The 16,401-nt window shown below is 47.9% G+C and overlaps 1 protein-coding gene across 2 annotated transcripts in view; it reads left to right on the forward strand.

Annotated features, from left to right (window-relative positions):
* The window catches only part of LOC128704461 (fez family zinc finger protein erm-like), a 129,315-nt gene that overhangs the window by 106,000 nt on the left and 6,914 nt on the right, over nucleotides 1-16,401 (forward strand). For both annotated transcript variants that reach the window (XM_070103129.1, XM_053799606.2), the window contains 4 exons: nucleotides 2,479-3,079; nucleotides 7,522-7,809; nucleotides 9,083-9,325; nucleotides 13,871-14,210. In XM_070103129.1, the coding sequence (XP_069959230.1) occupies nucleotides 2,657-3,079; nucleotides 7,522-7,809; nucleotides 9,083-9,325; nucleotides 13,871-14,210 (1,294 nt within the window). In that variant the 5' untranslated portion in view covers nucleotides 2,479-2,656. The remainder of the gene's footprint in view (nucleotides 1-2,478; nucleotides 3,080-7,521; nucleotides 7,810-9,082; nucleotides 9,326-13,870; nucleotides 14,211-16,401) is intronic.

The raw sequence follows: 16,401 nt of genomic DNA on the forward strand, positions 1-16,401 counted from the left end.
GAAGAAGGTCATTGAAGTAGACATTCCATAACAATGGTCCCAGCATGCTTCCTTGTGGAACACTTGCCCCAATAGGATGTCTTGCTGATTCCGTTCCTTTGAGAACTACACTTAGAGATCTACCATGAAGGTAATCACTGAGGAGACATAGCATAGAGCCTGCAATTCCCAGTGCTTGAAGTTTTGCTAAGAGGCCCTGGTGCCACACCCGGTCGAAAGCGCCAGCAATGTCCAGTGCTACCACACAGCTGACTTTGGATTCATCCAGTGACTGGTGCCACTTAGTGGAGAGGTTTAACAACAGATCAGCAGCAGAGTAACCTTTCCTGAAGCCATATTGACGATTACAAAGTAGTGAGTGGTAGTCAAAAAACTCTGTCATTTGTCTTGAGATTATTGTCTCAAGGATCTTACCAGTGATTGACAGGAGTGACACTGGTCTGTAGTTGCTGATTTCTGCTCTGCTCTTCTTTTTGTGAACAGGGACTACATTTGCCTCTTTCCATAGAGAGGACCATTTACGCTGTACTAGGCAGTGCTGAAAGATGCGAGTTAGAGGTGCTGCTAGCTGGTCTGCACATCTCCTCAGCAATATCTCTCTCTCTCTCTCTCTCTCTCTCTCTCTCTCTCTCTCTCTCTCTCTCTCTCTCTCTCTCTCTCTCTCTCTCTCTCTGACAGCCACCATTCCTGGTTGGATCTGTGGTGTCCGGAAGGGGGTGGTAGTTGAAGGGTGGTAGGTGGAAATAGTTGTAGTTCATGTCTGTGATGGTGGTTGGTGGTGTGTTAGTGTGAGGGAGTGGTTTTGGTTGGTTGTGGTTGTGGTGGTGTATCGGTAGTGGGTACTGCTTGGGTGTGGTGGTGGTTGTTACAGTCTGGTAGTGACGCGTGGTGTTGGTGGTGTCTGTATGCGGTGCAGGGGTTGATTCACAGCTCCTGGCCTCACCTAATGTGTGTGTGCGTTTGTGTGTGTTTGTTTACTCACCTAATTGTTGTTGCAGGGGGTTGAATCGTAGCTCCTGGCCCGCCTCTTCATTGGTCGCTAACAGGTCCACTCTCTCCCTGCTCCATGAGTTTGTGTGTGTGTTGGTGTGGGTCAGAGATCCGTTAGGTCTTCCAGAAGACCAAGAGTGTGGATTAGACACCTCTGTGGAGACCCTAAGACCGAGTCTTAGGGCCTCACAGAGGGGGTCCCTTAAGTAGTGTTTACGAGAGAATTGCTGTGTGGTCCTCAGCACGATACTGTGTGGTCCTCAGGACGATACTGTGTGGTCCCCAAGACGATACTGTGTGGTCCTGAGGGGCTGTGAGTGTGGCCCCGGGGCTGGGGTGCCAGCATGGACCTGGGGGAGGGCTGGGGTGAGCGCGTGCTGCTGTAAAAGGGTATTTTTGTCAACTGAACCAGTCCATTTCCGCGAGGAAGGTGGGAGACCAGCACACCCGGTAGGAGCTGGAGGAGGGGGAGAGCTTTCTTCAATATGTGGCCTCCGTGGGGGGCCGCCGCCCCCACCTCTCACCCAAACACCCAGGCGCCCCTTCCCCCCACACAAACCTCAAGCCCGACCCCCCCCCCCAACGGCGAGAGAGAGGGCAGGGAAATATGACTGACTCCCAGCGACACTAACCTTTCCTCCTGGCAGTCATTTTAGTCGCTTTTATTTCGACTGCTCACGAGATGGAGAAATTGGGGAGAGGAACTGTTCTCTTTCGGGCATATACGAGAGCCTCTACACTCGTAGGAACACTCGAAAACACTCGGGGTGGGTTCAACTCACTACCTCAGCCACTATTCCGAGCGAAGGGGTAACGTGGAAAAGGTTATAAAAAGAAGGAGAGAGAGAGAGAGAGGGGGGCAGAGAGAGATATAAAGCGAGACGGTAGAAGAGAAGGCACCAGCCCTCTTCTCCCAGTTCGGAAGAGGTTTCATAAGTCCTTGGCATGGGCCCTTTGTGTGCCGGCTTCTCCGGGATATTGGCTGGCTTTCACTGCTAAATGGGTTTCATTGTTCACTTCTTAGGTTGTATTTAGAGGAGCGGCCCTCACTCCTCGCTAGACCTGCTTTCACTGACGCATGCAAAGTGCTTGGGAGGGCCATTATGGACGGCCAGATTAATAAAAGCACTTGTGTTGATATTGTGCACTTGCAGAAACTTGGGTGAGAGACGACACCTGGGGCGGCAGGGACTGACTGATGTTTTGAGGTAGTTGATGTAGCGTCTGGGGTAGTTGATGTGGCGTCTGGGGTAGTTGATGTGGCGTCTGGGGTAGTTGATGTGGCGTCTGGGGTAGTTGATGTGGCGTCTGGGGTAGTTGATGTGGCGTCTGGGGTAGTTGATGTGGCGTCTGGGGTAGTTGATGTGGCGTCTGGGGTAGTTGATGTGGCGTCTGGGGCAGTTGATGTGGCGCCTGGCCCAGCTAGTGTGGCTGGACAGTTACATACAACGAGCTTCATTTAACAGTCTGTCTCTTGTATCTTTGCAGATATGAGCCCAGGAACTTGAAGACCAGGAGCTGGAAGACAATAAACTAGGAACCGGAAGACTATAAACCAGGCAGGAGTTCGACATTCCCTTAAAAAGCCTGAGGTCTCTGTACTGTTAGAGCCTGCCTCGGTCTCCCAGGCTGGTCTCCAGGTGTTGTTGGACCAGATACGTCTCCCATGCAATACCCCACCATGACCACGGAGGAGAGCTCGTCTCCCCTATCCTCTCCCAGGATGCCAGAGCTCCTGACGGAGGGGCAGGAGGAAAAAGACCCAATAGACACCTTGGAAAGAAGGCTGAGTGGGGAAATAGAACAGACCGTTGGGGAGGGGCCCAGACGCACTCCCAAAGTTGAGAGTTGCGTATCTCAGGGAGCCCTCCTGCGAGTCCCTAGCCCCTTGGGTCGTAACCAAGAGCACAGCCCGAGACACAGCTCCTCACACACCCCGGAGGAAGACCGCCCGCACACCCCGGCCGCCCACACCTCGGAGGAAGACCGCCCACACAGCCCGGCCGCCCACACGCGCAGCAGAGCTCCCCTAGCTTTCTCCATTGACCGCATCATGGAACCCACACCCAAGAGAGTGAAAGTGATGGAGGTAAGTAGAAAAACCCAATAACTCAGTGCTTTCACTAACACCTGGGCAGGTGTTGCTGCCAATTAATTGCTGTGACAACACCTCCGTGTATTGTCCTGGCACTGTGCCTTACAAAGCAATGCCACTCTCTATTGACATTCTTTCAAATGCCAAGAAAGCTATTGAATGAATGATGGCGAATGTATTTTCTTCTGTTAGCTCACCCTACCTCAGTGGGACAATGCTAGTGTGTGAGAAATATCTTTATTGTGTAACAACTTATATTTGCTCTGTATTGTCCTCTGACAGTATGAGTGCCACTGTCCAGTACTGTCTTTATGACAGTACGTCCTCTGACAGTATGAGTGCCACTGTCCAGTACTGTCATTATGACAGTATGTCCTCTGACAGTATGTGTGCCACTGTCCAGTACTGTCATTATGACAGTACGTCCTCTGACAGTATGTGTGCCACTGTCCAGTACTGTCATTATGACAGTACGTCCTCTGACAGTATGTGTGCCACTGTCCAGTACTGTCATTATGACAGTATGTCCTCTGACAGTATGTGTGCCACTGTCCAGTACTGTCTTTATGACAGTACGTCCTCTGACAGTATGTGTGCCACTGTCCAGTACTGTCTTTATGACAGTAGTCCTCTGACAGTATGTGTGCCACTGTCCAGTACTGTCTTTATGACAGTAGTCCTCTCACAGTATGAGTGCCACTGTCCAGTACTGTCATTATGACAGACGTCCTCTCACAGTATGAGTGCCACTGTCCAGTACTGTCATTATGACAGTATGTCCTCTGACAGTATGAGTGCCACTGTCCAGTACTGTCATTATGACAGTAGTCCTCTCACAGTATGAGTGCCACTGTCCAGTACTGTCATTATGACAGTAGTCCTCTCACAGTATGTGTGCCACTGTCCAGTACTGTCTTTATGACAGTACGTCCTCTGACAGTATGAGTGCCACTGTCCAGTACTGTCTTTATGACAGTACGTCCTCTGACAGTATGAGTGCCACTGTCCAGTACTGTCATTATGACAGTATATCCTCTGACAGTATGTGTGCCACTGTCCAGTACTGTCATTATGACAGTATATCCTCTGACAGTATGAGTGCCACTGTCCAGTACTGTCATTATGACAGTATGTCCTTTGACAGTATGAGTGCCACTGTCCAGTACTGTCATTATGACAGTATATCCTCTGACAGTATGTGTGCCACTGTCCAGTACTGTCATTATGACAGTATGTCCTCTGACAGTATGTGTGCCACTGTCCAGTACTGTCATTATGACAGTATATCCTCTGACAGTATGTGTGCCACTGTCCAGTACTGTCATTATGACAGTATATCCTCTGACAGTATGTGTGCCACTGTCCAGTACTGTCATTATGACAGTATGTCCTATGACAGTATGAGTGCCACTGTCCAGTACTGTCATTATGACAGTATGTCCTCTGACAGTATGTGTGCCACTGTCCAGTACTGTCATTATGACAGTATATCCTCTGACAGTATGTGTGCCACTGTCCAGTACTGTCATTATGACAGTATATCCTCTGACAGTATGTGTGCCACTGTCCAGTACTGTCATTATGACAGTATATCCTCTGACAGTATGTGTGCCACTGTCCAGTACTGTCATTATGACAGTATATCCTCTGACAGTATGTGTGCCACTGTCCAGTACTGTCATTATGACAGTATATCCTCTGACAGTATGTGTGCCACTGTCCAGTACTGTCATTATGACAGTATATCCTCTGACAGTATGTGTGCCACTGTCCAGTACTGTCATTATGACAGTATGTCCTCTGACAGTATGTGTGCCACTGTCCAGTACTGTCATTATGACAGTATATCCTCTGACAGTATGTGTGCCACTGTCCAGTACTGTCATTATGACAGTATATCCTCTGACAGTATGTGTGCCACTGTCCAGTACTGTCATTATGACAGTATGTCCTCTGACAGTATGAGTGCCACTGTCCAGTACTGTCATTATGACAGTAGTCCTCTGACAGTATGAGTGCCACTGTCCAGTACTGTCATTATGACAGTACGTCCTCTGACAGTATGTGTGCCACTGTCCAGTACTGTCATTATGACAGTAGTCCTCTGACAGTATATGTGCCACTGTCCAGTACTGTCATTATGACAGTAGTCCTCTGACAGTATGTGTGCCACTGTCCAGTACTGTCTTTATGACAGTAGTCCTCTCACAGTATGAGTGCCACTGTCCAGTACTGTCATTATGACAGTACGTCCTCTGACAGTATGAGTGCCACTGTCCAGTACTGTCATTATGACAGTACGTCCTCTCACAGTATGAGTGCCACTGTCCAGTACTGTCTTTATGACAGTACGTCCTCTGACAGTATGAGTGCCACTGTCCAGTACTGTCATTATGACAGTATATCCTCTGACAGTATGTGTGCCACTGTCCAGTACTGTCATTATGACAGTATGTCCTCTGACAGTATGAGTGCCACTGTCCAGTACTGTCATTATGACAGTAGTCCTCTGACAGTATGTGTGCCACTGTCCAGTACTGTCATTATGACAGTATGTCCTCTCACAGTATGTGTGCCACTGTCCAGTACTGTCATTATGACAGTAGTCCTCTGACAGTATATGTGCCACTGTCCAGTACTGTCATTATGACAGTAGTCCTCTGACAGTATGTGTGCCACTGTCCAGTACTGTCTTTATGACAGTAGTCCTCTCACAGTATGAGTGCCACTGTCCAGTACTGTCATTATGACAGTAGTCCTCTCACAGTATGAGTGCCACTGTCCAGTACTGTCTTTATGACAGTAGTCCTCTCACAGTATGAGTGCCACTGTCCAGTACTGTCATTATGACAGTATGTCCTCTGACAGTATGTGTGCCACTGTCCAGTACTGTCTTTATGACAGTAGTCCTCTCACAGTATGAGTGCCACTGTCTAGTACTGTCTTTATGACAGTAGTCCTCTCACAGTATGAGTGCCACTGTCTAGTACTGTCTTTATGACAGTAGTCCTCTCACAGTATGAGTGCCACTGTCTAGTACTGTCTTTATGACAGTATGTCCTCTGACAGTATGTGTGCCACTGTCTAGTACTGTCTTTATGACAGTAGTCCTCTCACAGTATGAGTGCCACTGTCTAGTACTGTCTTTATGACAGTATGTCCTCTGACAGTATGTGTGCCACTGTCCAGTACTGTCATTATGACAGTAGTCCTCTCACAGTATGAGTGCCACTGTCCAGTACTGTCATTATGACAGTAGTTCTCTCACAGTATGAGTGCCACTGTCCAGTACTGTCATTATGACAGTAGTTCTCTCACAGTATGAGTGCCACTGTCCAGTACTGTCATTATGACAGTAGTCCTTTCACAGTATGAGTGCCACTGTCCAGTACTGTCATTATGACAGTAGTCCTCTCACAGTATGAGTGCCACTGTCCAGTACTGTCATTATGACAGTAGTCCTCTCACAGTATGAGTGCCACTGTCCAGTACTGTCATTATGACAGTAGTTCTCTCACAGTATGAGTGCCACTGTCCAGTACTGTCATTATGACAGTAGTTCTCTCACAGTATGAGTGCCACTGTCCAGTACTGTCATTATGACAGTAGTCCTCTCACAGTATGTGTGCCACTGTCCAGTACTGTCATTATGACAGTAGTCCTCTGACAGTATATGTGCCACTGTCCAGTACTGTCATTATGACAGTAGTCCTCTCACAGTATGTGTGCCACTGTCCAGTACTGTCATTATGACAGTATGTCCTCTCACAGTATGTGTGCCACTGTCCAGTACTGTCATTATGACAGTAGTCCTCTGACAGTATATGTGCCACTGTCCAGTACTGTCATTATGACAGTAGTCCTCTGACAGTATGTGTGCCACTGTCCAGTACTGTCTTTATGACAGTAGTCCTCTCACAGTATGAGTGCCACTGTCCAGTACTGTCATTATGACAGTAGTCCTCTCACAGTATGAGTGCCACTGTCCAGTACTGTCTTTATGACAGTAGTCCTCTCACAGTATGAGTGCCACTGTCCAGTACTGTCATTATGACAGTAGTTCTCTCACAGTATGAGTGCCACTGTCCAGTACTGTCATTATGACAGTAGTCCTCTCACAGTATGAGTGCCACTGTCCAGTACTGTCATTATGACAGTAGTCCTCTCACAGTATGAGTGCCACTGTCCAGTACTGTCATTATGACAGTAGTCCTGTCACAGTATGAGTGCCACTTTCTTACAAACAAGGTTATAGCACTTCCCAGTCACTCACTTGGCACTGACAGTCCTCATTACTGGCTGTTCCTCCAGTTAAATACGCTTTTTAAAAACCATTATTGCTTAATATTACGCTTCTCTGCGTATTCTCCTGCGTAATAATAATAATAATAATAATAATAATAATAATGGTATGGTCGTGGCTGTGGGTGCCGCAGGTAACCAAGCCAGCGTCTCCGCCGCCGCATGCTACACCACTGCGGCCGCTGGTAGCCAGACGACACCTGGAACACGACCACTTCCACGCTCACCACCACGACCTGCACGACCACCATCGTGACCTACACGACCAGCATCGTGACCTACATGACCACCGTGACCTGCACGACCCCAGGTTGGCGGGATTGAGGGTCCTGTACGACCACCACCGTGCCAAGGACCTGCTTCACGACCCCCGTGCAAGGGACCTGCTAGCCCACTACCCTCTCCTCTACCACTACTACCAGGTACGACCCTCCTAGTACTACTAGACATTACCACAATCACTAGTGACACTACCACTATCACTAATAACAATCACGACCCCCTGGGCTAGGGACCTACCAGCCCACTACCCTCTCCTCTACCACTACTACCAGATACGACCCTCCTAGTACTACTGGACACTACCACAATCACTAGTAACACTACCATACTCACGACCCCCTGGGCTAGGGACCTACCAGCCCACTACTCTCTACCACCACCACTACTACTACTTCTACTGCTACTACTACTACTACTACTACTACTACTACTACTACTACGACTACTACTACTACTACGACCACAGTTATCAGCATCAAACCTAGATGGCTTTATCCAGCCTCACTGTTTTCCAGGATAACTCCAGCCATTTTTCCAGACCTGGATAACTCCAGTCATTTTTCCAGACCTGGGTAACTCCAGCCATTTTTCCAGACCTGGGTAACTCCAGCCATTTTTCCAGACCTGGATAACTCCAGGCATTTTTCCAGACCTGGGTAACTCCAGCCATTTTTCCAGACCTGGATAACTCCAGTCATTTTTCCAGACCTGGATAACTCCAGTCATTTTTCCAGACCTGGGTAACTCCAGCCATTTTTCCAGACCTGGATAACTCCAGTCATTTTTCCAGACCTGGGTAACTCCAGCCATTTTTCCAGACCTGGATAACTCCAGTCATTTTTCCAGACCTGGGTAACTCCAGCCATTTTTCCAGACCTGGATAACTCCAGTCATTTTTTGACCTGGGTAACTCCAGTCATTTTTCCAGACCTGGGTAACTCCAGCCATTTTTCCAGACCTGGATAACTCCAGCCATTTTTCCAGACCTGGATAACTCCAGTCATTTTTCCAGACCTGGATAACTCCAGTCATTTTTCCAGACCTGGGTAACTCCAGTCATTTTTCCAGACCTGGATAACTCCAGCCTTCCAAACTTGACCATTATCATCCTTGATAACAATTTGGAAAGTTAAACCCGAGTGGGCAGCATCCTGGCGGGCCTGGAATAAGAATGAGAAAGAGAGAGAGAGAGAGAGAGAGAGAGAGAGAGAGAGAGAGAGAGAGAGAGAGAGAGAGAGAGAGAGAGAGAGAGAGAGAGAGAGAGAGAGAGAGAGAGAGAGAAAGAAAGAAAGAGAGAGAGAGAGAGGCGCGTTTTGCCCTTCTTGTACGTTTTGCCCTTGTACACGCACACACACGCACACAATAATAATAATTATTAATAATAATAATTAATAATAATTCTTTCTCGTCCAGGCAGGGGGGGTCTTCCCCTCCTCCAGCGCCCCCAGCGGCGCCACCGCAGGGGCTGCCGCCACCACCCAGCCGCCACCGCTGCCGCCGCCACCGCAGCCGTCGCCCGCCGCCGCCGCCCACCTGAGCCCCGCCCCAGCCCACAGGCTGACGCCCCACGCCCTCTCAGCCTTCACACGCCTCGATTTGCTGAAGCCGCGGCCGCAGACGCAGGCTGCGCCGTCCCCCGCCCTTCCCTACACCAGCGTGAGTACCACTGCACCTTTCGCCCCACACGGCGTGCGAAAAGTCGCCTTTGGGGTCTCCCATTGACCGTCCTGTCGATGTTTCGAATGATTTCTCTATGACTAGACGGCATTTCGCTCCCGGTCCATCAACAAGGCGCGAAACGTCGTCAAATGACCACCCCTAAATTATGGGAGTAATAGATGATATTGTAATGTACCCCAAAGGTACCTGAGTTACAAAGGTACCTGAGTTACAAATGTACCTGGGTTACAAAGGTACCTGAGTTACAAAGGTACCTGGGTTACAAAGGTACCTGAGTTACAAATGTACCTGGGTTACAAAGGTACCTGAGCTACAAAGGTACCTTGGTTACAAAAGTACCTGTGTTAACATAAGAACATAAGAAAGGAGGAACACTGCAGGAGGCCTGTTGGCCCATACTAGGCAGGTCCTTTACAACGTTTCGCTCTCCAGGAGCTTTATCAAGCCATTACAAACATTACATGGACACAGAGGGTATATAAAGGCTCAGAGTGAGGTGAATACTCTGAGCCTTTATATACCCTCTGTGTCCATGTAATGTTTGTAATGGCTTGATAAAGCTCCTGGAGAGCGAAACGTTGCTACAATAAATGTCACATTAGTTGCACTTGTGTCCTTTTACTTTACATATTGTCGGTAATTCTACCAACTTTATTACAGGTCCTTTACAATTCATCCCACTAACAAACATTTGACCAACCCAATTTTCAATGCCACCCAAGAAACAAGCTCTGATGTGCAAGTCCCTCTCAAATCCAACCCCTCCCACTCATGTACTTATCCAACCTAAATTTGAAACTACCCAAAGTCCTAGCCTCAATAACCCAACTAGGTAGACTGTTCCACTCATCAACTACCCTATTTCCAAACCAATACTTTCCTATGTCCTTTCTAAATCTAAACTTATCTAATTTAAATCCATTACTGCGGGTTCTCTCTTGGAGAGATATCCTCAAGACCTTGTTAATATCCCCTTTATTAATACCTATTTTCCACTTATATACTTCGATCAGGTCTCCCCTCATTCTTCGTCTAACAAGTGAATGTAACTTAAGAGTCTTCAATCTTTCTTCATAAGGAAGATTTCTAATGTTATGTATTAATTTAGTCATCCTACGCTGAATGTTTTCTAACGAATTTATGTCCATTCTGTAATATGGAGACCAGAATTGAGCTGCATAATCTAGGTGAGGCCTTACTAATGATGTATAAAGCTGCAGTATGACCTCTGGACTTCTGTTGCTTACACTTCTTGATATAAATCCCAGTAATCTATTTGCCTTATTACGTACGCTTAGGCATTGCTGTCTTGGTTTAAGGTTGCTGCTTACCATAACCCCCAAGTCCTTTTCGCAATCTGTATGGTTAAGTTCTACATTATTTAACTTATAAGTGCTAGGGTTATGGACACTCCCGAGCTTCAGAACCTTGCATTTATCTACATTGAACTGCATCTGCCACTTTTCTGACCAAGAGTAGAGTTTGTCTAAATCCTCCTGAAGTTCCCTAACATCTACGTTTGAATCAATTATCCTACCTATCTTCGTGTTATCGGCGAATTTGCTCATATCACTAGTAATTCCTTCATCAAGATCATTGATATATATTATAAACAACAACGGGCCCAAGACTGATCCCTGTGGAACGCCACTTGTTACTGATCCCCACTCGGATTTAACCCCATTTATGGACACTCTTTGCTTCCTGTCTGTGAGCCATGACTCGATCCACGAGAGCACCCTTCCCCCAATGCCATGAGCTGCTACTTTCTTCAACAGTCTTTGGTGCGGAACTCTATCAAATGCCTTACTAAAATCTAAGTAAATAATATCAAATTCTTTATCGTGGTCAACAGCCTCAAAAGCTTTACTGAAGAAAGTTAATAAATTAGTTAGACAAGACCGGCCTCTTGTGAATCCATGCTGAGTATCATTAATCAAGCTATGCTTATCGAGATGGCTTCTTATAATCTCAGCTATAATTGACTCTAGTAATTTGCCTACAATTGAGGTCAGGTACCTGGGTTACAAAAGTACCTGGGTTACAAATGTGCCCGGGTTGCAAAAATACCTGATTACACATGTACCTGGGTTACAAAGGTACCTGGATTACAAATGTACCTGGGTTACAAAGGTATCTGAATTACAAATGTGTCTGGGTTACAAAGGTACCTGGGTTACAAAGGCACCTGGGTTACAAATGTACCTGGGTTACAAAGGTACGTGGGGTACAAATGCACCTGGGTTACAAAGGTACCCGGGTTACAAAGGTACATGGGTTACAAAGGTACCTGGGATACAAAGGTACAAGCGTTGCCGGGGGGAGGTGTAGCCTATGTTTTAAGTCAAAGGACACATGGGCGACTAATGTGACACTTTATTGTGGCAACGTTTCGCTCTCCAGGAGCTAAACGTCAAGTCGTTACAAACAATACATGGACACAGAGGGTTTATATAGGTATTAGCGTGAGGTGCGAAACATTGTATAATTGTTGTGGGTAGTAGTAATTGTTGCAGTAGTAGTAGTAGTTGTTGTGGTGGTGGTAGTAGTAGTAGTGGTTGTTGTGATGGTAGTAGTAGTAGTTGTGATGGTAGTAGTAGTAGTTGTGATGGTAGTAGTAGTAGTAGTTTTGGTGGTAGTAGTAGTAGTAGTAGTTGTTGTTGTTGTGGTGGTAGTAGTAGTAGTAGTTATTGTGGTGGTAGTAGTAGTAGTAGTTGTTGTGGTGGTAGTAGTGGTAGTTGTGGTGGTAGTAGTAGTAGTGTTGTGGTGGTAGTAGTAGTAGTAGTAGTAGTAGTAGTAGTTGTTGTTGTGGTGGTGGTAGTAGTAGTAGTAGTTATTGTGGTGGTGGTAGTAGTAGTAGTAGTAGTAGTTGTTGTTATGGTGGTAGTAGTAGTAGTTATTGTGGTGGTAGTAGTAGTAGTAGTTATTGTGGTGGTAGTAGTAGTAGTAGTTGTGGTAGTAGTAGTAGTAGTAGATTGAGACACTTATGCAGCATATGGGAATCTTTATTCAGGAAACGTTTCGCCACACAGTGGCTTCATCAGTCCAATACAAAGACTGATGAAGCCACTGTGTGGCGAAACGTTTCCTGAATAAAGATTCCCATATGCTGCATAAGTGTCTCAATCTTCAACTTGTCGGTTTTTCAAACCATTCATCACACAGTAGTAGTAGTAGTTGAGGTAGCAGTAGCAGTAGTGGTAGTAGCTATGTGACGGCTTGGTTACGTTATGTGCACAAAGTCCTCGTAATATCTTAAGACATCGTGATGTACGGAGTCTCCAGGCAAGACTCAACACAGCTGAGCCGGCCATCTAGTTTACACTTGAAGAATAACCCCAGTAACAAGTTTGCTAAACGTCCTCATTCACAAAGTAGACTATACTCTGAAGGCTTCAAGTTTACCAGAAACCTACAAACAAAAACCATCTCACACACTTCTGTTCCAGTCAAGATACTAAGACCAAAAGAGGAATCATCACTGGATTGTTCCCTTAAGAGCATACCGAATTTGCAGTCAATAATTTCTCGATAAGGAGTATATGTACACTCAGCAGGCGTTCACCCAGCGGCATTTCCCTTTCTTTTTCATCAAAATCTGCAAGAAAATAGCCCTTTGGGTTGTCAGTTCTCCACGCCCTAACAGCAGTTTTTGTGAACAGTGGTTTTTAAATCACTTATTCACGTTATAGTGTTTCCCTACTATACTATCCCCTGTGGAGGTTGTGATAGGATATACGTAGGTGAAACAGCAAGAAACCTCGAAATACCTCTCAGTGAATATATTAATGAATGTAGGAACGATAACTTGAACACCGCCTGTGTACAACATCGGAATTCCGACAGGAACCTAATTTCCGTAGACGTAAATGCCTCGAATCATCACTAATCGCTAGTTCTAACACAAATAAAGAAAATAAGCTTCATCATCTCTGAAGTATTTGCAATAAACCCCGCCATCTCATAGCTGCTACCACTAACTACTAGTACTACCACAGGTACTACTACTACTACTACTACTACCTACCACTATTACGTTTTGTACCTCTATACCTGTATATACTTGTATATACCCCTCCGTGTGCATGTATTTTTTCCACACATTGCGCCCTTGTCATAGGGCTGCCCCTACTGTAAAGAGTACCATTGTTTATATAAACATCGACACTCCTTCGGGAGCCATTGTTGGGTCACCATATGGAGAAGACCTAGGCCAGGACCCGGACTAGGACCCGGGATAGAACCCAGGCCAGGAACCGAACTAGGACCTGGGCTAGGACCCGAGCCAGGACCCGGACTAGGACCCGGGCCTGGACACGGACCAGGACCCGGACTAGGACCTGGGCAAGGACCCGGGCCAGAGCCCATCCTGGTCAACCTACCTCAACATAAATTTGTATTGGATATAACGGCTTGACAAACCTCCTGGAGAGCGAAACGTTGCCACAGTCAAACGTCGCGTTTGTTCCACTGGTATGTTTTTACTAAACATTATTACAGCGTGTGTTTGTCTTCCTGCAGGTGGCGTCGAAGGTACCGTTGGAGGCACAGGTGCCACGGGCGTACGACCTCTCTGTGACGCGCGTCTCCGTAGCCTCCAGCAACTCCTCCTGCAGCAACACCTCCTCCAATAATACCTCCTCCAACACCTCCTCCTCCAGCACCTCCTCTTCCAGCACCTCCTCCTCCAACAACACCGCCTCCAACACCTCCCCCAGGGTGCTCACCGACCTCAAGCCCCCTCCCTCCCTTCCCCCCTCCCTCTCACCTCTCCCTGCCTCCACCACCCCAGGAGGAGCCCCCAGGGGCCCAGGAGCGCCGCCCAACTCTTCCAACGTTTCACCACGGCCGGAGAACACAGGTACAGAAAGCGTTGTTCTTGTTCGTGAACCTTTGTATTGTTTACAAGTGTGTTTGTGAACCTTTGTTTTTGTCTTCAAGTTATTGTTTGCACCACCCAGCATCACCCAGCATCACCCAGCATCACCCAGCATCACCCAGCATCACCTAGTATCACCCAGCATCACCTAGTATCACCCAGCATCACCTAGTATCACCCAGCATCACCTAGTATCACCCAGCATCACCTAGTATCACCCAGCATCACCCAGCATCACCTAGTATCACCCAGCATCACCCAGCATCACCCAGCATCACCCAGCATCACCCAGCATCACCTAGTATCACCCAGCATCACCCAGCATCACCTAGTGTCACTCAGCATCACCCAGCATCACCCAGCATAACCCATCATCACCCAGCATCACCCAGTATCACCCAGCATCACCCAGTACCACCCAGCACCACCCAGCATCACCCAGCATAACCCAGCATAACATATCATCACCCAGCATCACCTAGTATCACCCAGCATCACACAGCATCACCTAGTATCACCCAGCATCACCCAGCATCACCTAGTATCACCCAGCATCATCTAGTATCACCCAGCATCACCCAGCATCACCTAGTATCACCCAGCATCACCTAGTATCACTCAGCATCACCCAGCATCACCCAGCATCACCCAGCATCACCCATCATCACCTAGTATCACCCAGCATCACCCAGCATCACCTAGTATCACCCAGCATCACCCAGCATCACCTAGTATCACCCAGCATCACCTAGTATCACCCAGCATCACCCAGCATCACCCAGCATCACCCAGCATCACCCAGCATCACCCAGCATCACCTAGTATCACCCAGCATCACCCAGCATCACCTAGTATCACCCAGCATCACCCAGCATCACCTAGTATCACCCAGCATCACCCAGCATCACCCAGCATCACCCAGCATCACCTAGTATCACCCAGCATCACCCAGCATCACTTAGTATCACCCAGCATCACCCAACATCACCTAGTATCACCCAGCATCACCCAGCATCACCTAGTATCACCCAGCATCACCCAGCATCACCCAGCATCACCCAGCATCACCTAGTATCACCCAGCATCACCCAGCATCACCTAGTATCACCCAGCATCACCCAGCATCACCTAGTATCACCCAGCATCACCTAGTATCACCCAGCATCACCCAGCATCACCCAGCATCACCCAGCATCACCTAGTATCACCCAGCATCACCCAGCATCACCTAGTATCACCCAGCATCACCCAGCATCACTTAGTATCACCCAGCATCACCTAGTATCACCCAGCATCACCCAGCATCACCCAGCATCACCCAGCATCACCCAGCATCACCCAGCATCACCTAGTATCACCCAGCATCACCCAGCATCACCTAGTATCACCCAGCATCACCCAGCATCACCTAGTATCACCCAGCATCACCCAGCATCACCTAGTATCACCCAGCATCACCCAGCATCACCTAGTATCACCCAGCATCACCCAGCATCACCTAGTATCACCCAGCATCACCCAGCATCACCTAGTATCACCCAGCATCACCCAGTACCACTCAGCATCACCTAGTATCACCCAGCATCACCCAGCATCACCTAGTATCACCCAGCATCACCTAGTATCACCCAGCATCACCCAGCATCACCCAGCATCACCCAGCATCACCTAGTATCACCCAGCATCACCCAGCATCACCTAGTATCACCCAGCATCACCCAGCATCACTTAGTATCACCCAGCATCACCTAGTATCACCCAGCATCACCCAGCATCACCCAGCATCACCCAGCATCACCCAGCATCACCCAGCATCACCTAGTATCACCCAGCATCACCCAGCATCACCTAGTATCACCCAGCATCACCCAGCATCACCTAGTATCACCCAGCATCACCCAGCATCACCTAGTATCACCCAGCATCACCCAGCATCACCTAGTATCACCCAGCATCACCCAGCATCACCTAGTATCACCCAGCATCACCCAGCATCACCTAGTATCACCCAGCATCACCCAGCATCACCTAGTATCACCCAGCATCACCCAGCATCACCTAGTTTCACCCAGCATCACCCAGTACCACTCAGCATCACCCAGCATCACCCAGCATCACCTAGTATCACCCAGCATCACCCAGCATCACCTAGTATCACCCAGCATCACCCAGT

The sequence above is a fragment of the Cherax quadricarinatus genome, chromosome 84 (genome assembly GCF_038502225.1).
Source record: "Cherax quadricarinatus isolate ZL_2023a chromosome 84, ASM3850222v1, whole genome shotgun sequence".
In the NCBI taxonomy this organism is placed as follows: domain Eukaryota; kingdom Metazoa; phylum Arthropoda; class Malacostraca; order Decapoda; family Parastacidae; genus Cherax; species Cherax quadricarinatus.